Source organism: Chamaea fasciata, unplaced genomic scaffold (assembly GCF_029207755.1).
Source record: "Chamaea fasciata isolate MVZ Bird 193981 ecotype frontalis unplaced genomic scaffold, bChaFas1.0.hap1 SCAF_24, whole genome shotgun sequence".
NCBI lineage: Eukaryota > Metazoa > Chordata > Aves > Passeriformes > Sylviidae > Chamaea > Chamaea fasciata.
Window position 1 is genome coordinate 3,797,344 of NW_027094109.1, and position 25,568 is coordinate 3,822,911.

At 48.3% G+C, this 25,568-nt stretch overlaps 1 protein-coding gene across 4 annotated transcripts in view; it reads right to left on the reverse strand.

Moving 5' to 3' along the window:
• The window catches only part of GRAMD1B (GRAM domain containing 1B), a 96,092-nt gene extending 78,127 nt beyond the window's left edge, over positions 1-17,965 (reverse strand). For 2 of the 4 annotated variants that reach the window (XM_066203468.1, XM_066203467.1), the window contains exons 1-2: positions 17,405-17,923; positions 6,944-7,021 (exon numbers count right to left, since the gene is read on the reverse strand). In XM_066203468.1, the coding sequence (XP_066059565.1) occupies positions 6,944-7,021; positions 17,405-17,760 (434 nt within the window). In that variant the 5' untranslated portion in view covers positions 17,761-17,923. Of the gene's footprint in view, positions 1-6,943; positions 7,022-17,404 lie in introns of all 4 variants that reach the window. The other 2 variants (XM_066203475.1, XM_066203476.1) reach the window with 1 other exon arrangement.
• Between the last annotated feature and the right edge of the window lie 7,603 nt (positions 17,966-25,568).

A 25,568-nucleotide genomic window follows, 5' to 3' on the forward strand; every position in this document is an offset into this window, starting at 1 on the left:
ACAGAGCCACACTCCCTCGGGGTACCCAGCCTCAATCCCGCTTTCTCAGGGCACTGATGGATGGCAGGTGCTGCACAAAACGCAAACTCACGTAAAGAAGTCTAAGCCTGGAGCAAAGATCCTTCTCCAGAGCACAGAAATAATGAAATCTTGCAGTGCTGGAGGCTTTGCCAGACCCCCAGGCAGGCCCAGGAAGCGGTTCAGCTGCCAAAGGTTTGGGGCAGGGCTCATCAAGGGAAAGGAAAGCAGGCAGAGGGGAAAGCTTAAGGAAAAGCATTCGGTTAAAGCTGGAGGGGAGAAAAGCAGAGGGGCTCAAGGACAGGGCTTGGCTGGTGCCATCCCAGCGCCTGACCTCGTTCCACACACGCCACCACATCCCCAAACACACACCAAATGCTCTGCACAGGCCATGGATGGGCAGGGAAAGAAGCAGAAAGAGGTCAGCGAGCACTCACACGGTTACAGTCATCGGCAGGAGGGGGGGAGCCTGTCCCAGGCCAGCTCCCAGCAACCTGAGGGAGCCTCCCCTCAGCAGCAGGGGAGGAAACACCGCTGCAGTCAAAGAGGATAAAATCCCAGCCGGGTTACACACGCACAGTGGGGCAGGGGGAAAAGCAGCACAGAGCCGTGACCTCGGAGTCCAGCGTGGAAGGATGCAGTGCTGCCATGGAGGCAGCCCTGGGATGGCTTTTTGGGGGGCTGCTGCGGCCACTGCAGGCTGGCCCCAGAGGAAGCAGCGGTGACGAGGCTGATGAGAGGGCAGAGCCCTGCAGGGAGCTCCACGGAGCCCGAGCCGAGCTGCGCAGGAGGCACCCGGCTCTGCTCTCAGATTTCTCCCATCACAGGCAATTCGGTTTTAAAGGAGCAGCTGCCTTGAAGCCTTTAGCCAGATGCACTGCTGCTGGGGGGTAGGATGCACAAAGGAACCTGTTTCTGCCCTCCAGTGGATTGCCTCCACAAGCGGGTTTTGTCTCACTCATCCCTGCACTGTCTCTCCTCACCTGTGCGTTTATCCTTCCTCTGCCCACTGTGCATCAGCCAAGTCACTATAAATTCAGAGATTTTGCCCCATCTCATCCCCAAGATTAAGTGAAGCTTGAAATCTTGGAGATTTCACTCCAAGCAGAAGCAGAATAAAGCCGTAACAACCCAAGGAGCTCCTACCTTGAGCCAACCTTTCCACCCACTGCTCGGAGTTAAAAATCTCTGTTAAAAAGGGGGGAAAAGATGGGATTTACTCCTCACAGACACCAGCAGCTCCAGCAGCTCCATCTGCTAACTCAACTCTTCAGCACAAGAGGAGACACTCTGAGGTGCAGATCGGATGTCTGACATCATGTTTGAGATTTTTATTAAAAGTGAATACACATTCCCACCTCCCAGGAAGCCTTCTGAAATGGGAAACTCCCCTTCTAAACTGGATTTTGGCTGCGAAGAAGCTGAGGGACACGTTTTGTTACATGCATTCTCACATATCATTTGTCTTCTCCGTTGGTTAGACCCACAGGTGGAGTTCTGTGTGTCTAAGATCACTTTTTACTTCCCCTTGAACAGCACACCAGGTCCCAGAACATCCCCTAGAAAATTCTACAGGCAAATACTGTTTACAAAACCTTTTCTGTCACGACAGCAAACCGGATTTGCAATGATTCACAAGGAAAAGATGTCAGGAAATTAAAAAAAAAAGGATTCCTGAAGAGCTGCACCCCATCCCACCCCATTTAACTTGAAACCACCTTTGTGTCACAGTTGCCCCACGCAGGGTGGAAGCAAGGGACAAATGCACTCCCAGAGCTTTTCATTTTTTGCAGGAGGAGCAGCAGGCACACTCACGGCATGACTCACGCCTTGCTCTGTGATGCCAGCCCAGCTGAGATGTTCCCAGCACGGAGGAAGGTGGGCTCCTGTGACAGGCAGACAAAGAGGTGTTGCCCACACTCTGCTTCTCCTCAGGGGACCCTGCGCTCATTGCCAGCATCCGTTCATTCTGTCAGCATGACTGGCACAGCTAAAATTCCCAAATCCTTTGGGTTTGGGCACATCCAGTGAGATTGGAAGGACAGTTATAAACCCTTAAATGCATCCCACGCAGCCCAGCTTAGAAAGGCACCGCCGTGAGAGGAGATGGGCAACCCTGACCTCGAGATTTAAAGCCAAGTCTGCAATGCCAACCCCAAAGCGGCCGCTCCCCGGCCACACAAAGAGAATTAACCTCAGGCTGCCCAATAAACCCTCCCTTCCGTGCATTTTTGACAGCCCCAGCTCTGCCTGGGAGGGGCTGGGACCAGCTGAGTTCTGTGAGACTCTCTGGTGGTTGATTTTATAGCAGAACTGACGTTTCAGTGCTGCACCAGGAGCCCACAATGGCCTTGTCTCTCCTTGCTGGTCTTGCCCTTGATTAGGGCAACAATTGGACCGTTTTCAGACAATCTCAGAGAGCCTCAATCAGGCTGAGTGGCCCCACATCCCCTCTCAGAATGGGCCCGGACGGAAGGAGGAGCGAGCAGAACAAATCTGAATTAATCCCTCAGCGAGCAGCCCTGCTCTCCACAGCCAGTTGGCACCTCACAGCAAGGGCTGCTTGGGAAACAAGCCCTGAGCTGGGCATGGGAGCAGCAGAACAAAGCTAAAATGTGAACTGATGCTGTTTTACACCACTACGACACAGACTCTGAGCTTCAGAGGGCTGAAAATGACTCCTTGATTTTTGGGATGTGTCTCCCTTTTATACTATTTCACACAGACCAATCGGATCGGTGACACAAAGGCAAAACCTCTTCACTCACATTGGTCAGAGCAGAGGGACAGCAAGGAGAAGTCCCTCCTGGGAAAAGGAATGAATAACAAAGGTACAGTTACAGAAACATTTCTCCTGTTTACAGAAAATTCCCTGAGAAAAGGATTTCTGAAAACCAGAACACCTCAGGCACGGAACCAGGGCTGCAGTGAACCATTCTGTACTGTGGGCACTGCCTCGCGGCAGGGCTCAGGTGTGGGCAAGCCTGGGCACTGCCAAGCAGCTGAGTTACACCTGGAGGAGCACAGGGAAACACCTTTGGGTCACTCACACCAAGTTCCAGGCCCCAGAAACCCTCCCAGCCTCTTCTCCACCACAGTATTCCGAGAATCCCAGCGTTCCGAGGACACAGAGCTGATGGGGTGACCATCACTGGAAGTGAAGTGTGGTCACACAACAAACTTCTGCTCTGGGAACAGGAAGGGAGGGTGAGGAGCCTGCCCAGGGTCTGGGAGAAGGAAAAAGAGGGACACTAAACACCTCTGCACCTCCTCCTCATGTTCCTGATCTGAGTGGATCGGGACCCTTCCTACCAAGGGTCTGTGCTGGGCCTTTGCAGCAAAAGGGGCTCAGAACATTGTGCCAAAGGGAAAAGGAAAGAGGGAGAAATATGCAGAATAAACACGCCCTAAGAACATAAATAATACGGAATTTATCCATTTTCAGACTTTGACCTCCTTTCTGCTCCTCCCATAACTTCCTGGGAAAATTCAAGCATCCAACAGAATTTCTTCAGCTTGTCTCTGTGGTGAGCTTTTCCCTAATTCCCTGGAAAGCTGTCTGGTGAATTTTGATTCACTGCTTGAGAAATCTTTATGACATTGCTCAGAGCAAAAGCCAGCCCTGCAGCCCTGGGGCTGCAGAATTAGGAGCTGCCCAGATTAAGGAACTAAGATGAGATGCAGGATATATCAAAGGCAGAGATCTTAAAGTTAACTGTGCTTCCCCATTAAATATGATCTCTGTGTAAATCATTTGGATTTACAGCAGTGCAAATGTAAATAATTCTGATTTATTTGGGGTTTTTGTGTAAATAGGTTTTTTATTATCTCCTGTAAACTGCCACTCACTTCCCTCTCCTCCATTTCCAACCTTGCTTTCCACGCTCTCCTCTCTTCAGCAGTTTGTCTCCTCCTTAGGCTGAGTCTAAGGACTGATTTTTCCTCTGCTTCAGTAGCTTAACTTTTAATTTAAACACATTTTGCACCCTTAAAGCTGACGGGTGCCTCAGTGTTGTGATAAAAAACAAATCCTTGGATCAAGCAGGGACAGGCTCATGAATTTGGGGTTAACTTGGTGAAAATTCAAGGTAATTCATGCATAACTTTTTCTCCTTCCAGTGATTATGGGGTCTCTCATGTCCACACATCTCATCCAAATCTGTGGCTCCATCCCAGCCTTACCCACCCCCGGAATTATTTTAAGTCAAGCGCAAATTCGGACCCTCTACCTCAGCCCTGCCTGGATTTGTACCTACACAGAAGTGGTGTTTCAGCATCTGAGCCACTCAGACTTAATTCACCACCCCTGCTTCCCTGTGAGGTAAAAAAGGAACTCTGATTTCACAAACAGCGACACGAAGTGACTCACCCAGGCAAGCAGCAAGCAAAGAACCGAGCCCTAAACCCACACCAAACCTCCTGCCAGCACATCCCACCCGATCCTGCCTCCCAAAAATACCCACGAAGGACACCGCTGTCCCGAGATGATGTGTGGCTCCCCCTCAGCATCCCCCAGGCACGGCAGAGGCGGGATAACTCACAGGGATTTGCAGAGGGAGAGTTTTTTCCTCAGGGAGGTGACGCAGGGGTGGCAGACGTGCCCGGCCGCTGTGCCGCAGGACGCTGCGCCAGGGCACGGCTTCTGCACCATGGCAGCGCTCCCCAGCCCTCCAGCCAGCAGCAGAACTCACAACCTCCGGGGAAAGGATTGCCAGAGAGCCCCAAATGCAGCCAGAGCAGGGGGGAAATGTTCAGGCTGCTCCCAAAACCTCCAGGAGCTGGAGCGTGGCCCTTGGAAATGCTGAGAAGGGAACTCCACCAGCAGTGCCCTCGGTGAAGATCCTGCCTGGGAGGATTCCAGCCATCCTCAGCTCTGTGTTCCTCGGTTTTTTTCATCCCAGAATCAGCTCAGCAGCTCTTTGTTTTTGGCTGGGACAGCTTCTTTCAGCACTTTCCCAGCTGTCCTGAGGTGGGTGCAGCTCGTGCCCTGCTCTGAGCATCTCTTGCTCCTTCTGCTCCTGCCCTGCTCTGGAATGCCAGGGCAGCGTGCCCAAGGCAAGGTGCACTTTCCAGGGCACAGCACCTGGCTCCCTGCCCTCCCTCCTGCTCACATCCTGCAGCTCTGACAAAATCCTGCGTGGCTGTGGGGTTTTGAGGGGTTTTTTTAAGAGCCGATGTACAATAGTCAGTGGATAAGTGACCAGAACTGCCTTGGAGTTCTTAGCTGTGCTTGGTGGACTCTGTTAAAAAGAGTAAAAAAAAGAAATACCACCTAAAAGCAGCAAAAATAAATCCTCCTCGTTCAGTTTCTGGGGGGGTCTAAAAGATTCAAGATGCCTCAGAAACAACCTTCATCTGTGTTATTTATAATAGCAGACGGCAAGCTCTCAAAGGCTCTGTCAGCCTTCTCACCACTTCCTGTCCAGCTTACATTAAAAGGTGTGTTTGAGTTATTTTTTTGGCGCAGTTTCATGAGCACAAACCACCAATACCCAAAGGAAGATTGCACCAGTGGAGGCTGAGGGAATTACCTCAGCAAATGAGACCAAAAGACACCAGTAGAAAAGGTATTTTACTATCCCTCACACGGATAATTTTAGGATCCGCCAAAAGAGAAGTTAATTGTAATTAAATTTAGGCGGCAGGAACGTTGCTGGTCCTAAATATAAGAGGTCAGTAGGCTCAGCATTGCTCTGGCTTTGCAGAAACAGTTTTGAGATCAGCCTGTGCTGCTGAAACCTGCCCCTTCCAGCCAGGAGAGTGTTGTCAGCACCAACCTAAATGCTCCCTACAAAACCCATCTGAAACAGGCAGCATTCCCAAAGGATTCCCAGAAATTCATGAACAAATCCTAACCCTGTTGAAGCTGTGGAATTCCAGCTGAACTGGAATGACAGCACCTCACACTAAGGTGATGTCCTCAGAACATCCCTGCTCTGCTGTCCCACTCTTTATTTCCCAGCTGCAAACCTGTCAATCAATTAGGGGTGTTTTGTTAATTAGTCCGGACTCCACAGCCATGGGGAGATGGATAATTGGAGTGAAAGGTGGAGGAAAAGGTGAGCCACAACTCCCAAGTGCTGATTCCGAGCCAAAAACCCTCGTGGGATATTAATTGGCTCCTTAGGGTCACTCTCAAGTGAGCCAATTCCTGCTATTTCGGGGGCTGCATGCATTTTCCCACTTTCAAGTTGATGAAAAACGCAGCTTTTTAAACACTACTGAGACCGACATAAATCACATTGCTTTTTAGATGTCTCTGGGATGTGCAAGGAAAAGAAATCAGTGATCACTCAGGGCTCACAGTTCATGCCCAGTGCGAGAAAGCTCAGCAGATTCAGGCTCAGAAGTTGACCTACAAGATGCAGCAAAACAACTCCTCATCATGTGGCTCTGAGCAAAGCAACATTCATAAATCATGCACCGAAATAAACAGCAAAAAATCAGTTTTCAACAGCTTTTGTGCCAGTGCTGCAATTTGAAACGGTCATTAATCAACCCAAATTAAAAGTTTCTTCTGGAACTTCCCAGCAGTTTTGCCCCAGGTGCTGCACACGAGTTCTGGACTTTGGGACTGCCACAACACACCAAAAGTGACTAAAACAGCCAAGCTCAGAGGTGTCTTTGCTGAGGACAGGATCCAGCCAGGAAATTCCATCTGTGAGTTTTTAAATCTCAGAGGAGCTAGTTGCCCACACGCAGCACCTCTGGTGAAGCTGCTGCAGCAGCTGGAGTTTGGGGAGTGAACCTCAAAAGAGAATTCTGGCTATTTCAAGGGCTGGATGCATTGTCCCACCGTCAAGGTGATGAAAAACACAGCTTTTTAGACATCGATATGACCAATTTAAATCACTTTTTTTTTTTGTTAAACAGCTCTGAGAAGTAAAAGGGAAATAAATCAGGGCCTGGAGCAGCTCGGACTCACCCGTCCTCACGCGTGAAGGGGCTCAGGAACCGCGCAGAGTCATCGTCGTGGCTGCTCTGCTGGCTGCTCTGCTGGCTGCTGCAACACAGACAGGCACAGTCAGGGCTGGGAACCTCCTCTGGAGCACTCGGAATAAATCCAGATCGAGGAAAACAGATCTGCTTCACCTCCTCTGGAACACTCCGCTTAAATCCAGAACACAGAAAATATCTTTATGACCTCTGGAACACTCAGCTTTAAATCCAGATTGAGGAAGACAGATCAGTTTGACCTCTGGAATCCTCATCTTTAAATCTAAATTACAGAAAACATCTTTGTGACCTCTGGAACCCTCATCTTTAAATCTAAATTGCAGAAAACATCTTTGTGACCTCTGGAACGCTCACCTTAAATCCAGATTACGGAAAACAGATCTTTGTGACCTTTGGAACACTCATCTTTAAATCCAAATTACAGAAAACATCTTTGTGACCTTTGGAATAGTCACCTTAAATCCAGATGGAGGAAAACACAGACAGAGCTGGGGAACCTCCTCTAAAACACTCAGCTTAAATCCAGACTGAGAAAAACAGATCTGTTTGACCTCCTCTGGAACACTCAGCTTAAATTCAGATCAAGGAAAACACAGACAGAGCTGTTTGACCTCCTTTGGAACACTCAGCTTTAAATCTAGATTACAGAAAACAGATCTGTGTGACCTCTGGAACATTTAGTTTGAAATCCAGATTGAGGAAAACATCTTTGTGACCTCTGGAACACTCAGTTTTAAGTTCAGGTGGAAGCGAACTCAAGGTTCACGCTCCACATTTGGGGTTGAAGAGAGGAAACAACAGGAGGCATTGAGTTTATTTCTGATTCACAACGAGCACGACGGCTTGGAGTCTTTCAATTTCACTTTGTGACACTTCCTTGAGAACTTTCTGAAGCATAAAAGCGACTTTGCACATCACCCGGGCTGCATCTCATAATTCCTTACTTCCAAACATTCCAACACGGAGCTGCTGGGTGTTTATACCCTCCCCAGTCCCAGGCAGAGGTAGAAAAGAGCATTAAAAACCAACTTTTGACGCGGCCAGCGCTGAACTTCTGGTGAGACTTGCAAGCTGAGCCCACAAGATGTCACTGTCCCCCCTGCGATGGGTGTTTGGTGGGCGAGCATTGCATTTCCTGCGCGTTTATCCTGCGGAGTTCACCTGGATCCCCCTCTGGCAGCTCCAGGGGCTGCTCAGGATTCCTGCTACAGCTTCATTTCCTGGCCGCAGCTCCTGCTGGGCACGGGCAGAGCTGATTCTGCCTCCAGGTGAGGCTGGAGGGGCTCCTGGGAGGGATTTAATCGGCTCTGCTGCCTACCACTGCCTCCGGAATCATGGCAAACCAGCACAAATTGGTCTGGGAACTCCTGTTGGAGCCCTGGGCACTGAGAATTCCAGGCTTTCTGTGCTCACAGGCACTGACCCCCAGGCAAACACTGCATTGACCTGAGGCCGTGGAAAAGGCTCCCAAAATGGAGTGACAGCGCTGGGATTGTGGGTGTGGAGTTTGGATAGAAGTGTGTGAGATCACAGGGTGAAAAATTAGAGTTTAAGGGTTTAGAATAATTTATCTATATAAAGCAAGATGGAGGATTTAGAGCAGAGGCTGAGTCCTTCTTTTTCCCCTTCTTCTCCATGGCTCTGGGTGGTGTTTTGTAATTGGAGAGAAAAATCTACATTGCGGCCACGGGTGGTTGGTTATTGGGTTAAAAGTCAAAATAATTGAGGTGTCATTTCATAATTGGACGGTTTATCCTTAAAAGGCCTTGTAGAGAGAGAGAGAGAGATGGGTCCATTTTTAGTTTGTTAGCTACAAGTGCTGTAGAACTCACAGCTTGTGAGACTGGAACATAGATAAGAATTAATAAACACCTGAGTCCAGACAAGAAACACCATCTCGAGCATTTAATCCCAGCTCTGGCAAAAAGAAGATAAAATGCAACAAACTCAGAACAGGATAAATTTCTCTGTTGGGAAGGATCTAAATCATTAAATCAAACCAGTTTAAGTGTGCAGCACCTGCTTGCAGTCACAGCTCTGCTGCACTGGACACATCACACTGTGCAGAGGCACAGAAATACAAATATGGGATTAAAAAAAACCCCTCCACCAAATTACATATTTTCATTCTAAAGAGCAATTTTTTATCCAGTGACATCTATTTTAGGGGAAATGGTACCAAAACTGCAAATAGCACATTTCCATGAAGAATACTTGAGAGTTAAAATAAAGGGATGGGCTTTCTCCTCTCCCTCCTGGTAAGAGTACTTTTGGCAAAGAATTTGCAGTTTTCTGCAAAGAATAAAAAGCCGGTGAATCCCAATTTCAGTCCTCAACCGTCTTCACTTTGACCAGCTGCCTCTCTGAGGCCATCAAGGTGATAATGAACACGACCTTTCTGAGAGCACAGCACCTGCCTTGGGGACGCCTTCAGCACTTGGGTGACACCGCCTGGCACTGTGCCCCATTTCTGCCTCTCCAGAGCGTGAGACAGAACGATGTTTCTGTTATCAGAGAGAGGAGAGCAGGCTGAAGCCTTCAGAAAAGGTAATTAGTGATCAATAGTTAGAAAAAAAATCCTTGGCAAACCAACACAGAGATCAGCCTCTGGGGCTGATAGGAAACCACGGAGCTCCAGCAATAAGGGAGGAAGAATTCTGTATTGGCCCCAAGCTGTAAATCGACAGCTGGGTAAGAACAACACATTCCTGAAAGCAAATAAACCTTTTTCTTGCACTTCTGAGCTGAATTACGGCCCAGTGCACTGGGAAAGAGCACAGAGGGAACCACGTTTACCCTCCTCTGCCAAAGGAATCCCCCCTTTTGATCAGAGCGAGCACTGCAGGGATTGTTTCTGCAATTTCTCCTTTCTGCAGAGAAAACCCTCCCACCAAACTTTCCCTTTTCGGTTCAGATGGAGCAGATGGAGCCAAAACTTACCCAAGGAGGATTCCCAGTCTATCCCAGCCCAGCAATGCTGGGAACACCATGTGAGAACTCCCTTTGGGACAGCCAAAATGAACCTTAGACCTCTTCCTGCTCATCCACCCCATAAAGTTCACATTCTAAATGGGGGTTTAAAATTTAACAGGAGCCAGGCACGGCAGCTCATTGAAATACAACACCTCAGCTCGGGATTGTGAGCAATTAAACACTCGGAGAAAAATCATTTTTTAACCCGCCTGTCCCTCCAGCACGAGCTTCTCACCAGGGGAGTGATTTGCATAAAACTCTGGGAGCTTTTCACACGCCAAAGAAAATGATTTCAACCTTCTGGTTATTAGGCAGTGAAGCAGTTAAAGTGACTAAAACGCTCAGAGTGGCTGAAATGCAGAGCCTGCTGCTTTATGGTTGTTTTTCAGTCCATTGGAGGATAACCTGCTATTAAGTGTTCCTTTTGCTATAATGACAATTTATATAATGACAATTTAAAATACGGCAAGATGAAAGGAGAGGAAGAAAGGTGGGATTTGTGCTGAGGAATAACACGGGAAGAAGCGTTCAGACAGGATTTTGTATCCACAGAGAAGGTCGAAAGCTGGATAAAACTCTGAGGAAATCAACAAAACAAGCTTATCTCATCCCCAAGCTCAGCAGAGAGAAACTTGGATTTGGACAAGGTTTAAATCTTCAGGTGCACGAGCCCAGGGTGCCCCTTTTGTTCCTGTAATTTCTAAAACAATAAAAATACTTTAAGCTTTGTGCCCTGTGGTTTTTCCTTAATTCTCATGCAAACTCATTAGTTATTACTTTAGAAAATTCCTCAGCACAGATTAACCAGGCCTTTTAACAATTAAATCCTTGAAGATTCTGCTTCCAGCACTCCTCCACCGAGCAATTTACCCAGGTAACCCGAGTACAAAAAAACCCATTTTTCTCCTGACTAAACCCAGGTGTTCTCATCCCACACACTTTGTTTGAAGCAAATTCGAATTTGCTGTTGTTGCCTTAAATATTTCGATATTTCTCTTGCACTAGGGAAGTTATGAGCTATAAACTAGATTTTGTGCTATTATTGTTTATTTAAAAAAGGCAGAAAAGTCTCATTTTATTTAGAGATTTCAGTCTCTGAAGGATAAGGCAGAGGCAGGATCTCTGATTTTATGCATGAACAGGCTTTCAGAGCTGAGCAGGTCCCCCAGCAGGAGATATTTATCGTGATTTCACAAAGTTCAGGCACTCGGGTCAATTTTTGCACACCAAGAGCCTTCTGGAACTCCTGTGCCCTCCAGGTGTGGGTGATGAACCCACTGTGCTTTTAAATCTCCAGGTGTGTTTGGCAAAATTTTAATCCATGGAATTTTATTTTTTTTTCAGGCCCAAAAGCACAAACAACAATGAGGGAAAACAAGGACGGGAGCTCACGACCTGCAGCTGGAATTGGACAATTAAACTCCAATATACAAATGGACCAAAACTTACAAAAGTGTGAGACCTCGTGACCGTTTGTCCATTTTGTGTCCATTTTGTGACCAGTTTGTGTCCACCTTGGGTGCAGCCCTGGCCAGGCTCTTGTCCTGCCCAAGGTGACCTTAAAGGCCTTTCAATAAATCTCTGCTTTATTCTCTGGCTCTGCCCAGTCTCTGCTCCAGCTCAGCCTTCCCAAGGCATCAGTTGTGGCACCCCACAAAGGGACAGTGAGGTGTCATTTCCCCGGTCCCATCACCCCATGTCCTCGTGAAATCTCCCTCTCCAGCCTCGTAACCCCCTTGAGGTCCTGGAAAGGCTCTGAGGTCTCCAAGAGATTCCTGAGAACCAAACAGACACTTCCTGCTCCAAACCTTCCCATCTTAACCCCGTTTCACTGACGGGGAGGGTGTAAAGCCACATTTGCAGTCCAAACCCATTGGAAATGATCAGAAAAGGATAAGGCACAGTTATAAATGTCACCCAGACCTCCACAATGAGCGTCACACAGAGCTGGAGAGCCGCGGTGTGAGCCCGCAGTAAACCATCACCTCTCCAAAGGGTTAAATGGGCAGCGCAGACAAGTCTCCTCTCCTCTCCTCTCCTCTCCTCTCCTCTCCTCTCCTCTCCTCTCCTCTCCTCTCCTCTCCTCTCCTCTCCTCTCCTCTCCTCTCCTCTCCTCTCCTCTCCTCTCCTCTCCTCTCCTCTCCTCTCCTCTCCTCTCCTCTCCTCTCCTCTCCTCTCCTCTCCTCTCCTCTCCTCTCCTCTCCTCTCCTCTCCTCTCCTCTCCTCTCCTCTCCTCTCCTCTCCTCTCCTCTCCTCTCCTCTCCTCTCCTCTCCTCTCCTCTCCTCTCCTCTCCTCTCCTTTCACAAAGAAAAACATCAACACCAACCTCCCCCCCGAGCCCTTTCACCAACATTTTATTTACCAACCACCAGCAGAGCCTTTCCCTGTTAGCAGAACCTCTGGGAAACCACTGAGCTATGGAAAACGTGAATTAATTGTTCAGTTCCATCAGGAATTAATTGCTAAATTCCATCGGCAGGCACAGCGCAGGGCACAGGATCTCAGCTGGCCCAGTGGCAAATATTTGCTGACCAGATAAGATCGACAGCATTTCAGTCCCAGGCTGTTTGTAAATCACTCCGATTTTGATACTCTCGGGTGACTGGTTGCCCTAAACCACACAAATACTGGAAGGCAAATATTTGGAAAGAAAAACCACAAACTCACTGCGCAAAGGCAGTGAGATTCAGCCAAAAAAAAAAAAAAAATAAAAAATAAAAAAGCCAAAGCTGGTGGAATCCACTTGGCACAGACTACCAGAAACAAATGGCAAAAAAAGAAAATAAAAAATCTGCAGTGGCAGCAAAGAGCACATCAGCGCTCCCAGGAGACAGGCATGCAGCAGCTAAAAAACAAATTTAAAAAAAAAAAATCACATTTTTGGAAGCATTTCAGGCCTCATTTGGACCTGCAGGTTCAAAAAGGAAAAAGTTGCATTAATACTGAGTCGCTACCCAGGCGTTATTTGTGTGTTTTCAAACTTCAGATTGGAAGAGACGCCACACAGAGGGAAGTTTGTGCTCATGGGATTTCCAAAGCCACCAAAGGCAGAGGGGAGCAGCTGCTTCCCAAACACTTGTTTTCCCAAAAATCCTCAACTCACCAGCTCCAGCTTCAAGCACAAATAGGGGGGAAACAAAAGCATTTGCCTCTTCCGGGGTGGAATCCCAGTGGGGGCATCACTTCTTTAAAACTGTAAAGTTGTTCTTTACACAAACAGGATTTTAACAAGGATTTTAGCAGAAATGAGCGAGCCCGGCACACGCCCACTTCCCGGTTCTCAGAGAGGAGCAGCCCCATTTCCTCCCCTCTGGGCCACAGCTGGAAGGTGGAAGTTCAGCAAAAACAAAAAATGAAAAAATGCAAAATTTAGAGCGGCTCGTTCTGCAGCTTCTCAGAACAGAGAGACCAAAACCTCCCCAGGGCCGGAGCAGCTCCCTCCTCACCACCAAACACCTCCACGATATTCCTAAAGCCTTGGATCACTTTTTCATAATGGAAGAGGCTCTATAACCTTAATCTTGCAGCTTTTGGGGGTTGTTTTTTTAGGTTTCACAGTCAGCAGTTTCTTAGGGGAAAAATATATTTTAAAAAATCACATCAGTGCAGTTTCTTCCTCTAGAAAACACCACAATATTTTTCACACGTGTCAAAGTCAGAGAAAGGGGAATGACCAATAATTTAGTCCCAGAAATGCTCAGAGTGAATTTCAATTTAATTAAGGAAAGCAAAAGCATTATGGGCGACTTGAATTTAAAGGCTCGTTTACCTTTATAAGCCAATTCAAAATAGCTAGGCCACCAATTTGTAAATAATATTTTTAGCTCAATTTCCAACAAATCAGCAGTTCACTGTTAACTGATTTATAGAGGGACCAAGAGAAAGTTTTTTAAGGTAAAAAGGAGAATGTCTACCTCAGAACAAGAAGGGAAGCAGCCTCAGTGCTGAACAGTGCTGGAGTCTCCCCTCATTTGTTCCCCACTTTGAGGTAAGTTATCAGGATTTCATCTGAAAAACCTCCACATGTGCGTGGCTGGCAGCTCAAGAAACCTCCAGCTCCTCAGCCCAGGCACTTCTCTGAGCTGGGATGGAATTCCTCTCATAATACACTTCATTTTTAATGTGTTAGAGGCGTTTCAGGACTTAAGACAAGTCTTTCCTTTTGGATGATTCCACAGTGAGTGTCAGATTTTCCAGCAGAAAACCAACCTGAGTAAATTCATCTGCTGAAGTGTCAAGAGCTGCTGCCCCAGCTCCTCCCCACCGATCCAACAAAATCCACAAGTTTTTGCATCTTTTGCAGCACCAACATTTCATCCTTAACCAGCCCTGATCTCAGGCCAGAGGGAGAGCTGTCCTTAAATTGAAGCCTGAATGATCTGCTCAGCAATTCTGGCCCCAAAAATCACACACACGGCTCCTGAAATCACAAGCAAGGGTGGCTTGGAGAGGTAAATAATAAATTAAAGCTGATCAAACTGCCTTATGGCCGCATCAATAATGCAGGCAGGCTGTAGGCACAGCAAAACGCCACCAGGTTGGCCCCTGAAGAAAGAGGCATCATCATGTTTTAATAAAAATAAAATTTGTCCACCTGCGTGCGGGGTTCATGGTTTATAAAGGTAAACAACTTAATTACCTGGCTGGTAAATGACGGGTGAGGGGAAGAGGAGGAGCTGTCTGCATCCCTGATAAAAACCATCCCATTTATCATCTGCACAGCAGCCTTGAGGTTTGGATCATCGTCCTTTGAGCAAGGACACGTTGCAGGGACAGTCCTGCCCCCAAGGAATCGCCCTCCTGCTCTCTCACCTTGAACAAAGCGGTGTCAGGGGCAGGAAAGGCTCTCTCAGCCGTCCCGGGGGTTTAATGGGAGGGAAAGAACCGTCTCCCCCCTGCTCTGTCAGCTTTTAGAAACCCAGCAGGTCAACAAAGCCCACAATTATCCCGGCTGTTAAAAACTAACCAGCACCTCGGAGTTTCCGGGTGAGAAAAGCAGACCTGGAGCGTTAGAGAGAGCGCTGAAAGCCTTTTGTTTATTCACTGGGATGCTCGGTGTATGCTAATGGTCACAGAGCTGCTGCTCCTGCTCGGGGCCATGTGAGCAGAGCTCAGCTGGAGCACAGCCTGCCTGCTCCCTGCCAGATTTCCTGGGAAAACCCTGCCCCCGAACAGGTACCTGGCCACGGAACGGAGATTAAAGTTGCCAGGGCTCCAAAATATGAAATTCCAGCAGCTCGACGGCATCTCAGCCAGAGAAACTGAGCGATTGGGAGCAAAGTGTCTTTATTTCTGCGGAGGGAGCCGCAGCCTGATGGCCGCTCCTTTCGGCAGGTGGGATTTGGGAATCTGCACGCCTGACGGGATACCTGCACAGGATGGCACACCTCGGGAATCCCAGTGACACTGTCTGAACCCCGAGGGAATGAATGAAATGAAAGCTGGGTGAATGAGCTGCTGCACAAAACCCTCCAGCCTCCAGCACAGCTGTCCCTGTCGCCCTCAGACAAACTGGTGGCACCGAGGTGACACTGGGAGCATCTGTCACCAGCAGCAGTGGCACAGCAGGACAGCAGCAGGGCAGAGCAGGTGCTCTCTGACCCTGCTAAAGCAGCAGCAGCAAACAGGCAATAGCTGTTCTACAGGAAAACAGCTTCTTTGCCCGAAAAAAGTCACATTTCACTCGGGGCACAGCAAATTTACCCCACGTCTCTTTCAAATTAATGCCACAAAACCCCTCAGGGTTCATCACCCTCTCCACGGCCATTCCCCACAGGTTCTGCTTCCTCTGTGCTGTTTTCTGCTGAGCTGTGAGAGCCCGGGGATGATCTCTGCACTCTGCCGGCCCACAGTGAGCACCAAACCGGGCTTTTCCATCTGGGCTAGGGAGGGAAAAATTCCATCTGAAACCACCGCGTTTCCCGTGGCAGATCTGGATTCCTGTTGCACGTGAAGGAAGGAGGTGCCAGGCTAACTTTGGTATGCTGATGCCACCTGAGCCATCCACCACCTCACCTTTTTTTTCCAGGCACTTACTAGGAAACATGACCAAAAACTCCCTTGGAGATGAATAAGCAGGAAGCTGTCAGCATGGCCCTGTACATAACACGTGTACAAGGAAACTCATTCTTTCTTCCTCCTTCACACCAAAAGAAACGTGTCTTGGCCTGCCTGAAACTCACTCACCATCAATAAATCCAAATTAAGTCCTTCAGCTGAAGGGCTGGATCCTTCACCCTCTGAACTTCAGACCATAACTTCAATATTCTGACACTTCAGCACATGCCTCACACATTATCTTTCCCATTTTGTCTGCTGTGCCTGAATCCCTACTGGCACCACCACTGCTTCGTGAAAATCAGAAATATTCCCCAAGCCAAGAGATGTTTTTCCATGTTAACTTGCCAAGAGGGATTATCAGATCCTCAGTGGCATGCATTCATTGATGAATGTTCTTTAAAAATTAATAAGCTGACAGACTGACCTTGCTGAAGGGACCTGATGAAAGAGAAATTATCACATAATCAGAGTGGACATTCAAAGCTCTGCCCTGTAAACACTCAGGCACCACAGCAGGCAGTGAGTCAGCGTGGTTTGTGCAGAAATGCTGAAGGTTTCTCTTTTTCTGGAAGTGCAGCACATCCTTTAAGCACAACCCCACGGATCAGCTGCACGGGAGCAGCAAACAGGGGCAGAAAGCTTGGCCCACACTAAGCCAGCCTGAGGAGTTATAAAGCAGGAATTTCTTGGAGAAATCTTTAACATGTCTTGTGTATTTGGGGCCTTCAGGAAAGGCAGAAGGGTTAACTCCACTGCGCGTGGGGTGCCCTGCAGAGGGTTACATAAGGCGCAGGTCTATCTCCGTGTGGCCACACAACACAATGGCTGGGCATTAATTCCGTGTTGACAGGCTCTTGGAGGCCTTTGGGAATGATTTGTGCCCTTCTGAGCCAGAGGACTGTGTGACTTTCAGGTCTGGAAAGCTGCCAAGGACTGAGCCTTGACACACAGACCCACGGGGCTGCTTGCTTTCTCTCTTTGTCCCAACACTGAACTGAGGATATCAAGGGAAGTCTCAGTGGCAGGAACGAGCATCACCACAAAACCCAGCAGAGGTTTGGCATCATCATCATCATCATCACGTACAGGTAATGCCAGCAGAGAGGTCACTGCTCCCTCTCAGGGTCTCCTCAGGACACCTTGGTGAATTAAATCTGGCTCTGTGTCACCTGGAGGGCCACCAGCAAGGACAGGGCCCTGCCCTGATGCTCCCAGAGAGCTCCCAGGCCTTTTGCTCTGGCACCAGCACATCCGACCAGCACCGTGACACATTCCAGCCAACAGGCGAGCACAAAGTCCGGGGAGAGGCACATCCAGGGGAGCACCAGACCCTTCCAGCCTACTTTGGACACCATCACCTGGGGAGCAGGGGAGGGGAGCGGCCAGAGGACCTACCTGCTCTCACTGCACTCCTTCTTCTCTCGGACGCGCAGCCACTTCCGAAGGAGGAAGCGCTTGCGGCGCGGGGAGGCACTGGGAGTGGAGCAGTTGGACCAGGGGGTGTCCTCGTCACTGGAGGGGGTGATCTCAATGGATGGGAGCTGCAGGTATTCCTTGCTGGAGGAAGGAGAATCCTGGAACCTGCCGGCCTCCAGGCTCTGCTCCTGCACGTTCTTCATCCGCCTCATCTTGAAGCGCTTCCTGCGCAGGGTCGGGGTGGACGAGCTGGACCAGCCGCCCTCCAGCACCTGCTGCTCGGGGACCCGCAGCGCCGGGAGCTGCAGGGTTTCTGTCATGTTGGCAGCTGGCATCAGACGGCCCTTTCTCCTTTCTGCTCCCACCCCCGGGGCACTTGTAGCTCTGATCTCGGTGTAAACCACACCACAAAGCCACCGCTCGCCTTCCTCCTCCCTCTGTCCCTCCTCTCAAGCAGGAAACCTCATGTTCTTCACGTGCTCTCATTTACCAGCCCGCGGGGTGGGGAGGGGAACGGACACGCCGCAAAGGGAAGCCGGTCTCAAGTTTCTTTTCTCCTTCTCTCCTCTACAAAAAAAAAAGTCCCTCCCCTGCCTCTCTCAGAGCAGGTTTAGGGCTGACACGAGGGTTGGCAGCGAGGGCTTGGCCGGCTTTCAGCTCCCCTCCCCAGCCCCCCTCTGCCTTCTGCTGGCTCAGGGAAGGAAAAGGCTCCCGGGGCTGCTCTAGGAAAACTCTGTGGCTGCGGTTCTTCTCGACAGGCGAGGCAAGCATGGAGTGGAGCGGCGTGGAGCTGTGGGGAGGGCAGAGAGAGAAACAGAGGGAGGGGTGGAACAAGGCTCGATAAAAATCAGGAAAAAGTGTAGCGGGAGCAGCATTCTGCCTCCGCAGCGGGTGAGACACACGCCGGGCAGCTGTCGCAAGTGTAACCGCGCTCCTAATCCCCAGAGGCAGGGTTTGTGTTACCGAATATGCTGCTGCTACAAATGCACCGCCCGGAGGACGGGGAAGGAGGGGGAAGAGCCTCCCGGAGGAGCCGCTCGGGCTGGGTTGTCCCCTTTGTCCCACCTTCCTGCTCAGCCGGCCCACCTCGGCAGGGAGGCAGCGAGACAACTTGGACTTTTAGCCTTCTTCCACAACTGTTATTATTACTATTATTATTATTATTATTATTATTATTATTATTATTATTATTATTATTATTATTATTATTATTATTATTATTTTCTTGTCCCCATTGACCGCTCGCAGAGAAGTCAAAGGAGGAGGGGGATTGAGGAACAACCCAAAAAAAGCAGCGGCAGCAGCAGCAGCAGCAGGTGGCACCAGAACTGGTGGGGCTTTTAGCTCAGTTTCACGGCCAGTGAAAGCTGATTTAAAAGAGTTCTCGTGGGGGAGATGCTGCTTCCAAAATGCCCGTGGGGGGGGGATGGAGGACGTGAGGGGCAGGAACCCAAAGAGACACCACGGAGGACAGCGACACGTGCAGAGCGGGTTTCACACCGGGACAGAGGCGCTGCGGGGCGAAATCCCACACCCCAAGGGAGCTCCAGCAAGGAAGGGTCAGCAGCAGCCACAGGACACGGCTTGCAACGTTCTGGTGGCGAAATCAAACCAGGGAAAAATGTTCCGACAGATTCTCCATCAGTACCCTCTGAATTTCGCTGACTGATCCTGCATGAGGCCCTCTTTTCTTGTGATAAAAAAGGGATGTAAAATTAAAGCCCTCCAAGGCAGTGACTAAAACTCGGCTGCGTGAATTTCGAGCGTGCTCTCTCTCAAAAAAAAAAAAAAAAATCAACACAAAAACATCTCTAAATCAACCTGACACAGCTTTAGTTTTCATTGTTCAACGGCCTGGACCTTTAAAAATATTAGCTTCAGGTTAGAAAATATTTGTCAACCCAAATCAAAATAGTTGTTCTTGCACGGACTGCCTCGGTTTTGTTTGAAAATAAACTTCACAGGAACTCTGAACATCAGAAACTGCCATCTAGGACAGGGATAATGTGTCAGGAAAGGCAGATTTATAGCAGCAGGAACAAGGGGGAAGGAAACATTTCAATCAAATGACAGAGCAGTTTAAGTGCTCAAGTGCTATTTTTAATTTCTGCACTGTCCTTTTTGCTCTGCTCATTCTGTAAGTTAATAGCTTGACAGCTCTTCAGACGGATTTCTGGAGAATCTGTCACCTTGGTATCCATGCACCAGGTGCACACACACAAACAGAATGCCTTCCACACACGCCCACTTAAAAAGAGAAACTCAAATAAACGCGGTTTGTTGTTTTCTTTTTAAGTCCAAGAAATAAAAACCTCCAGTTGAGGCAAAATGCCAATGTTTCAAAAGCAGCTTTGCGTCTTCTCTGCCTCGGGAGCAGATCCCTTTTCTCCCACGTCTTGCCATGATTTCCACCTCCTCACCACACAGTCAGAGGCATTGCCGGCTACCTCATAATCCCCAAAAACATTCACATTTCACCTCCTTCCCAGGGCATGGGGGAATCAAACTCCGGAATTTTAACCAAGAGAATGTGAACCTTCACACAATTCACCTGCCAGCCCCGGGAGGGAGGGATGAGCAGCCCTTTGGAGATCATCGTCATGGTTTGCTCCACGCATTAACGAGTTTGATCTCCCGTGGAATCTTTCATCAGCTGCACACCAGCCTTGTTTCATTGCAGCAACAAGTACAAACGAGGGTCAGAGCTCGAACTCCGGCGGGATCCTTCAGCACGGTGGGCACTGCCATCCCTCAGAATGCCCACAGCAATTAGCTAATTAATCCACAAGAGACTCATCCTCGCTGCTCTGGGCCAGACTTTGCCAACCACTCTGTCACCCAAGGAGAAGCTGGTGCTGTCACCAGGCTGGTTTTTCACCCTGATCCCCACTGAACTCCAGTGGAGCTCACTTGGAGGAAAGACCTTTTCCCATCTCCTTTCAATATGGAAAAGGGAATAATTCTCTGCACCCTGGGAGTCCATCTCCTCTGGAATGTGGCCGCAGCACAGTGACTGCCCCTTTAACTCCAGGCACTCAGGCATTAGTAACCACCCCTCATTTGCACCCCGGAACATTTTTATCCCGGAGAGGGGATGCCGGGCACCTCCCTGATGATCTGGGGAAGAAAAAAACCTCTGCCAGAGGAGCCAGCTCCAACACCTGACCCGGGGTGAGAGATTCCAGCCTGAGCAAGGATTATTTCTGTCCCAGCCGCAGCAGCACCCTCTCCCCGAGCCTCGCTTAATGACTCCTCCTGCAGTTTAATGATCCAGCTAATGACGGATTTATTCCTGCAACAAATGCGTTGTCGAGGCTTCGGGCTGATCAACAGCCTTTCTCCTCCTCCAGTGTTCTGGGGTTCTCCAGAAAAGGGCTTGCAAATGAAGCAATTAGGAAAGACAAAAATCCTATATAAAAAATTCAAATCCCTTCCCTGAAGGAAGAACGTGAACTAATGGCAGCCCAGACTCTTTGGCAGACTTTGCCATAAGGGTTTTCCCGTGGGTGTAAGGGATAGCAAAATGGGAGATGAATACAGAGTAGGAGCTGGCACGGAGAGTACAGGGTAAAAACCCCAATTTTATTAATTAAAAGCAGTTATTTTTAAGCACAGGAAATCCATCACAGCTTGCTCAGGAGGTGAACCAAGTCACTCAGATGCACATCTGGCTGCAGAGGCTCTGCCAGGCCAGGCAGGGGGATTGGAGCACTCACAGCCCAGCAGAATTCCCCTTTTTCCCATAGCTCAGCATCATTTTCAGCTTCTTTCCTTTCCTGTGCACACAGCTGAGAGTGGCAGGCTCTGCGTGAGGAACCTACAACTCAGGCATCGCCCTGCTAAGTCAAAATTCTGATTTTCTGAAGTTCAAAAAACACGGAGGGAGCTTTTAAGGTTTTTCCTGTTTGTTGGTTTGTTGGGTTTGGTTTTTTGTTTCTGTTTCTGTTTTGTGTGTGTGTGGGGAGGGGTTGGTGGGGGTTTTGGTTTTGTTTTTGGAGTTTTTTCTGGGTTTTGTTTGTTTGTTTGGGTTTTTTTTTTCTCGGTAGTGGTGGTGGTGATTGGGAGATGTTTTCGTGAAAATTCTGGAGTAATTTCATGATTTTTAAATGAAAAACCAATCCATTTATCCACATCTATTTTCACATTCTAACGTCCTTCTGCAAGAACACACGTTATCTCTGGAGCTGGATCTCAAGCAGGGACTTTGCCATATTTTGCTCCTTGCAGATTAAATTAGACGAGTTCTATTACAGTGAGACAGACGAGACCCTGCTGAGTAAATTCTGATTTCAGTGCCCTCCAGCCCTGCCCTCCCTGCCAGCAGCTGCTGTCCCTGGAGCAGTCACAGCCCCTTTGGTCTGGGCTGGGTGACACCTGATCCCTGCACGTGTTGTTTTCTGGAGCCCCAGCGCTGCTGCCAGGAGGCAGAGGACACAAATTTCACAGGCAAAAAAAAAACCACCAGAGACAGTCTGGGACAAAGAGAGGGTCACACATTCCTCCGGCTCGTGCTCGCCTCAGTTCTTCCCCTCCTTGGTGAAATATTTCAATTAAAAGCCCAGTCAGTGGGAAAATCAGTTTTTGGATGAATTGTATCAATCCTTTCTGGTGTAGAACTTGAATTTATCTGGGTTTTGGCCGCTGAGTTAAAAGCAGGTGTGCACATATTAATGTTTTGTTATGTTTGCCCATAAACTACGTCAACTTAATAAAACTTACATGTAAAAAAACTTTGACAGAATGTGAACCTAATATCACTTAAACTTTACAAAAATTAAACTTAACAGAACTTTAAAGTAATATTTAACAACACTTAAACTTAACAAAACTAAAATTTAACCTAAACTTAACAGAACTTAAAATAAAATAATTTAAACTGAGCAACACTTAAACTTTACCTTGCTTAAACAAAAGGGCACTTAAATTTGACAGAAATTGGTCTTAATGGAACTTAGCATTAAAAGAATAGTAAAATAATAAAATATAACTTAACATTGCTAGAAGTTGCTACGGGCCCTGCAGTTCCAGTGCCCACAGGTCCCAAGTGCATCACAGGAGGTCACACAGCCCGAAAAATTGGGAGCAGCAGCTCTCAGCTCCGCTGGGATCACAGCCTGGCCATCCCCAGCCTTGTGGGTGACAATTTGTGCCCAGACTCTGCTGTGAGAGCCACGACTTGATGAATATTTCTTCTATTGGTGCCTGCCCATCCTTGAAAAGATGGAAAAAGGGGCTTTCTCAGGGGTTAATTTGTAGAGATATTCTGTATTTACAGAAGGTATTAATTAGAGATTAGTATCTATTTGTGCTTTCCCTTCCACAAGGAACAACTCCCACGTCAGCCCAGCCGTGGAAGACTCCAGCCCTTGAATTGTGGCTGGGAGAGCACCACCTTCAGCAGGCGTTTCAGCTCTGCCCTCACGCACAGCCGAGCTCCCCAGATGTTCCGGATCCCCCCCAGAATCCCAGGAGCTGTCAGATGTGATTCCAGCGGCGCAGCGCACGGAGCGTTTCCTCGGCATTAGGGCAGAACTTTCACAGTTAATTTCTCTGGGCGCTGTTCTCTCTCCAAATTCAAGGGGACGGCGGAGCCAAAGATAGCAAACAATACAAATTAAATCAATGTCGTGGCTTGGCAGTGAGGATCCATCAGGAGACAGCAGCAGGGCGCAGGTTTTTGAACCTGTTTGACAGTCTGAGCTGCCCTCACGTTTTAGGAGTGAAGGGAATTATTTGGCACTGCCTGTTCACGCTGATCAAGTGATTCTGCTTGAGCGCCAGCAAAGGAAGCTCATTTCTCCTCCTAAATCTAATGAGGGGACCAAGATTAATTAAAATCAGTCCATCACAGGACAGAGGGTGATCCATTAGAGTGAATTCCCATTGGAGCCTGGGGTTTGGTCTGCGGTGTGGGAAGGAATCCCATGGAATTCCTCTCCCTGCACAGCACTAATGGATCACAGCACAGGAGGACAAGCCTGCGAGTACAAAAAGGGCTCTGAACAATCCATTTCCCCTCTCCAGGTGAAATCCCTGCTCCACCAGCCAGGAACAGCCAGCTTTGCTTCCATTCAGCACCCGGGCAAAACAAATGCTTCCCAAGTTAAAGAAGGAAGATTTTGCAACGCGACACCCTCCAGGCCAGAGACTGAGGCTCTCACAAGATCACTGATTTCTCATTTGAGGGAGATGCAGCAAATTGTTTGTACAGAGAGCAGCCAGTCTGGAGAGGCTTGCCCTGATCAGCACAACTGAGGGTGGAATTTCAGCTCCTGCATCCCATAACCGGGGGTGAGGTGAGCCTTTGTTTCAGCTCAGAACAAAACCCACCAGGTGCTTTGGCAATGCTGGATTGTCCTGACTCCAATTTCCATTCGTGTCTGGCTCAGAGCTGGGACTTGTTCCTGGCTGCACCTTCCCTGCTGCTGCCCTGGCTGGTCCAGGAAATTCAGGTCCAGGAAACCCAGATCCAGGAAATCCAGGGCTCTACAGCTGAGCCTGAAGACAACAAATCACTTTTACCTCTGGCTCATGGTTTGCTACCAACAGCATGGTTGGGAGTGCAGTGTTCTGGAGTATTTCTGCTTTTTGCCTTATGTTTAAGACAAAACCAATCCTGAAATGTCTTTCTTTGTGGAATTCCAAGAGGAAGAACACATCTTTGTCCTACAGAAATACGGGGGAAGGGAATTAAGTTTTATTTCAGGAAAAGATTTAAGTTTCATTCTGCACAAGGCCTAGTGGAAACCACCAAAACTATCTCTGAACTCCCAAGAGCCACTAAAGAGACAGAGGAAAAGATTCTTTCCTATGATTTGTAAACTCATTTTATACTATATATACATAAATTTATAATAAATTCCATTCCTGTCCATCACCTCAAACCTCCCCAACTGCAGCAAAGCTGCTGGAGCCTGTGCCTCCAATTAAGCAAATGCCTGAGGACAACTGTCAGCATTCCTCACCATCCCTCCGAGATCCATTTGAAAAATTACTCCGTGGACAACTGAAAAAACCCTTCTCCTGCAGCTGCCTGTGCCATTCCCACCCCTGATCCCGCACTTGTGGTGTGGAAAAGAAGCCACCCAAAGGCAGCTCCCCACCCCCAGCATCCACCCAGTGCTCTCATATCAGAGAACACAGACAAATGTCTGTTTGTCGGTGTGTATTCTGTGCACAGCGTAATATTATTACATGTTAATATCACATGTGATACTATTAACGTTCTATTACCATGGAACACAGATAAAGGTCCATTTGTTGATGTGTGTTACATGCACAACGTAACATTACATTGTTATTATTGCATATAAAATAATTGATGTTTTATTATCATGGAACACAGACAAATGTCTGTTTCTTGATATGTATTACATGCACAGCGTAATACTATTACATTGTTAATATCACATGTGAAATTATTAATGTTCTATTATCACGGCACACAGACAAATGTCTGTTGATGTATGTTACATGCCAAAACCCACGTTTGATGCGTGAAATATGCACAGAAAACTCATCCCCGTGGTTCTGGTTTGTATAAAAACACCCGCATTTTTGTAAAAGTGTACGTTATAAACCACATAGCAGTGTATGTGAGGCATTCCCTCACCTGCAGCACCTACCCAGAGATAATTAATGATCTCCAGCCAGGCTGAGGTTACCCTACAGGAGAGTGGAAAAGCTCTGTCACAAAGGAAATCCCACATTTATCGTGTACAACCAGAATTCACTGAACTGAATTCCTGGGGCAGGAATTTTCACCTGAGTGTGCACCTGGAGGTGTGGAACACCAGAATCAAAAGCAGCGAATCCTGAATATCTTAAACACAACCCCAGCTATTGCCCAAACAAACACCGCCCTCCTGGCTGCACCTTCCCAGAAATTATTTCCCTTTGTTTTCCTGTGTTTTCCTTTGCCAAGGATGCCCGGGGTGGGTTCCCCTGCTGGCGCAGGTTGTAAATAATCTCAATAAACACTCACAGCTTCAGTGCCGAAGCCTCTCTCTGATCCAGATCCCAGCGGTTCCTGAGGATGTTTTTTAATAGAATAGTCATCGTTTAATGGGATGGCTTGGAGCTGTCAGCTGTCTGTGTCACCAGAAATCTGCTTTTTTTCCCAAAAAAATTATCATTTTTGTGT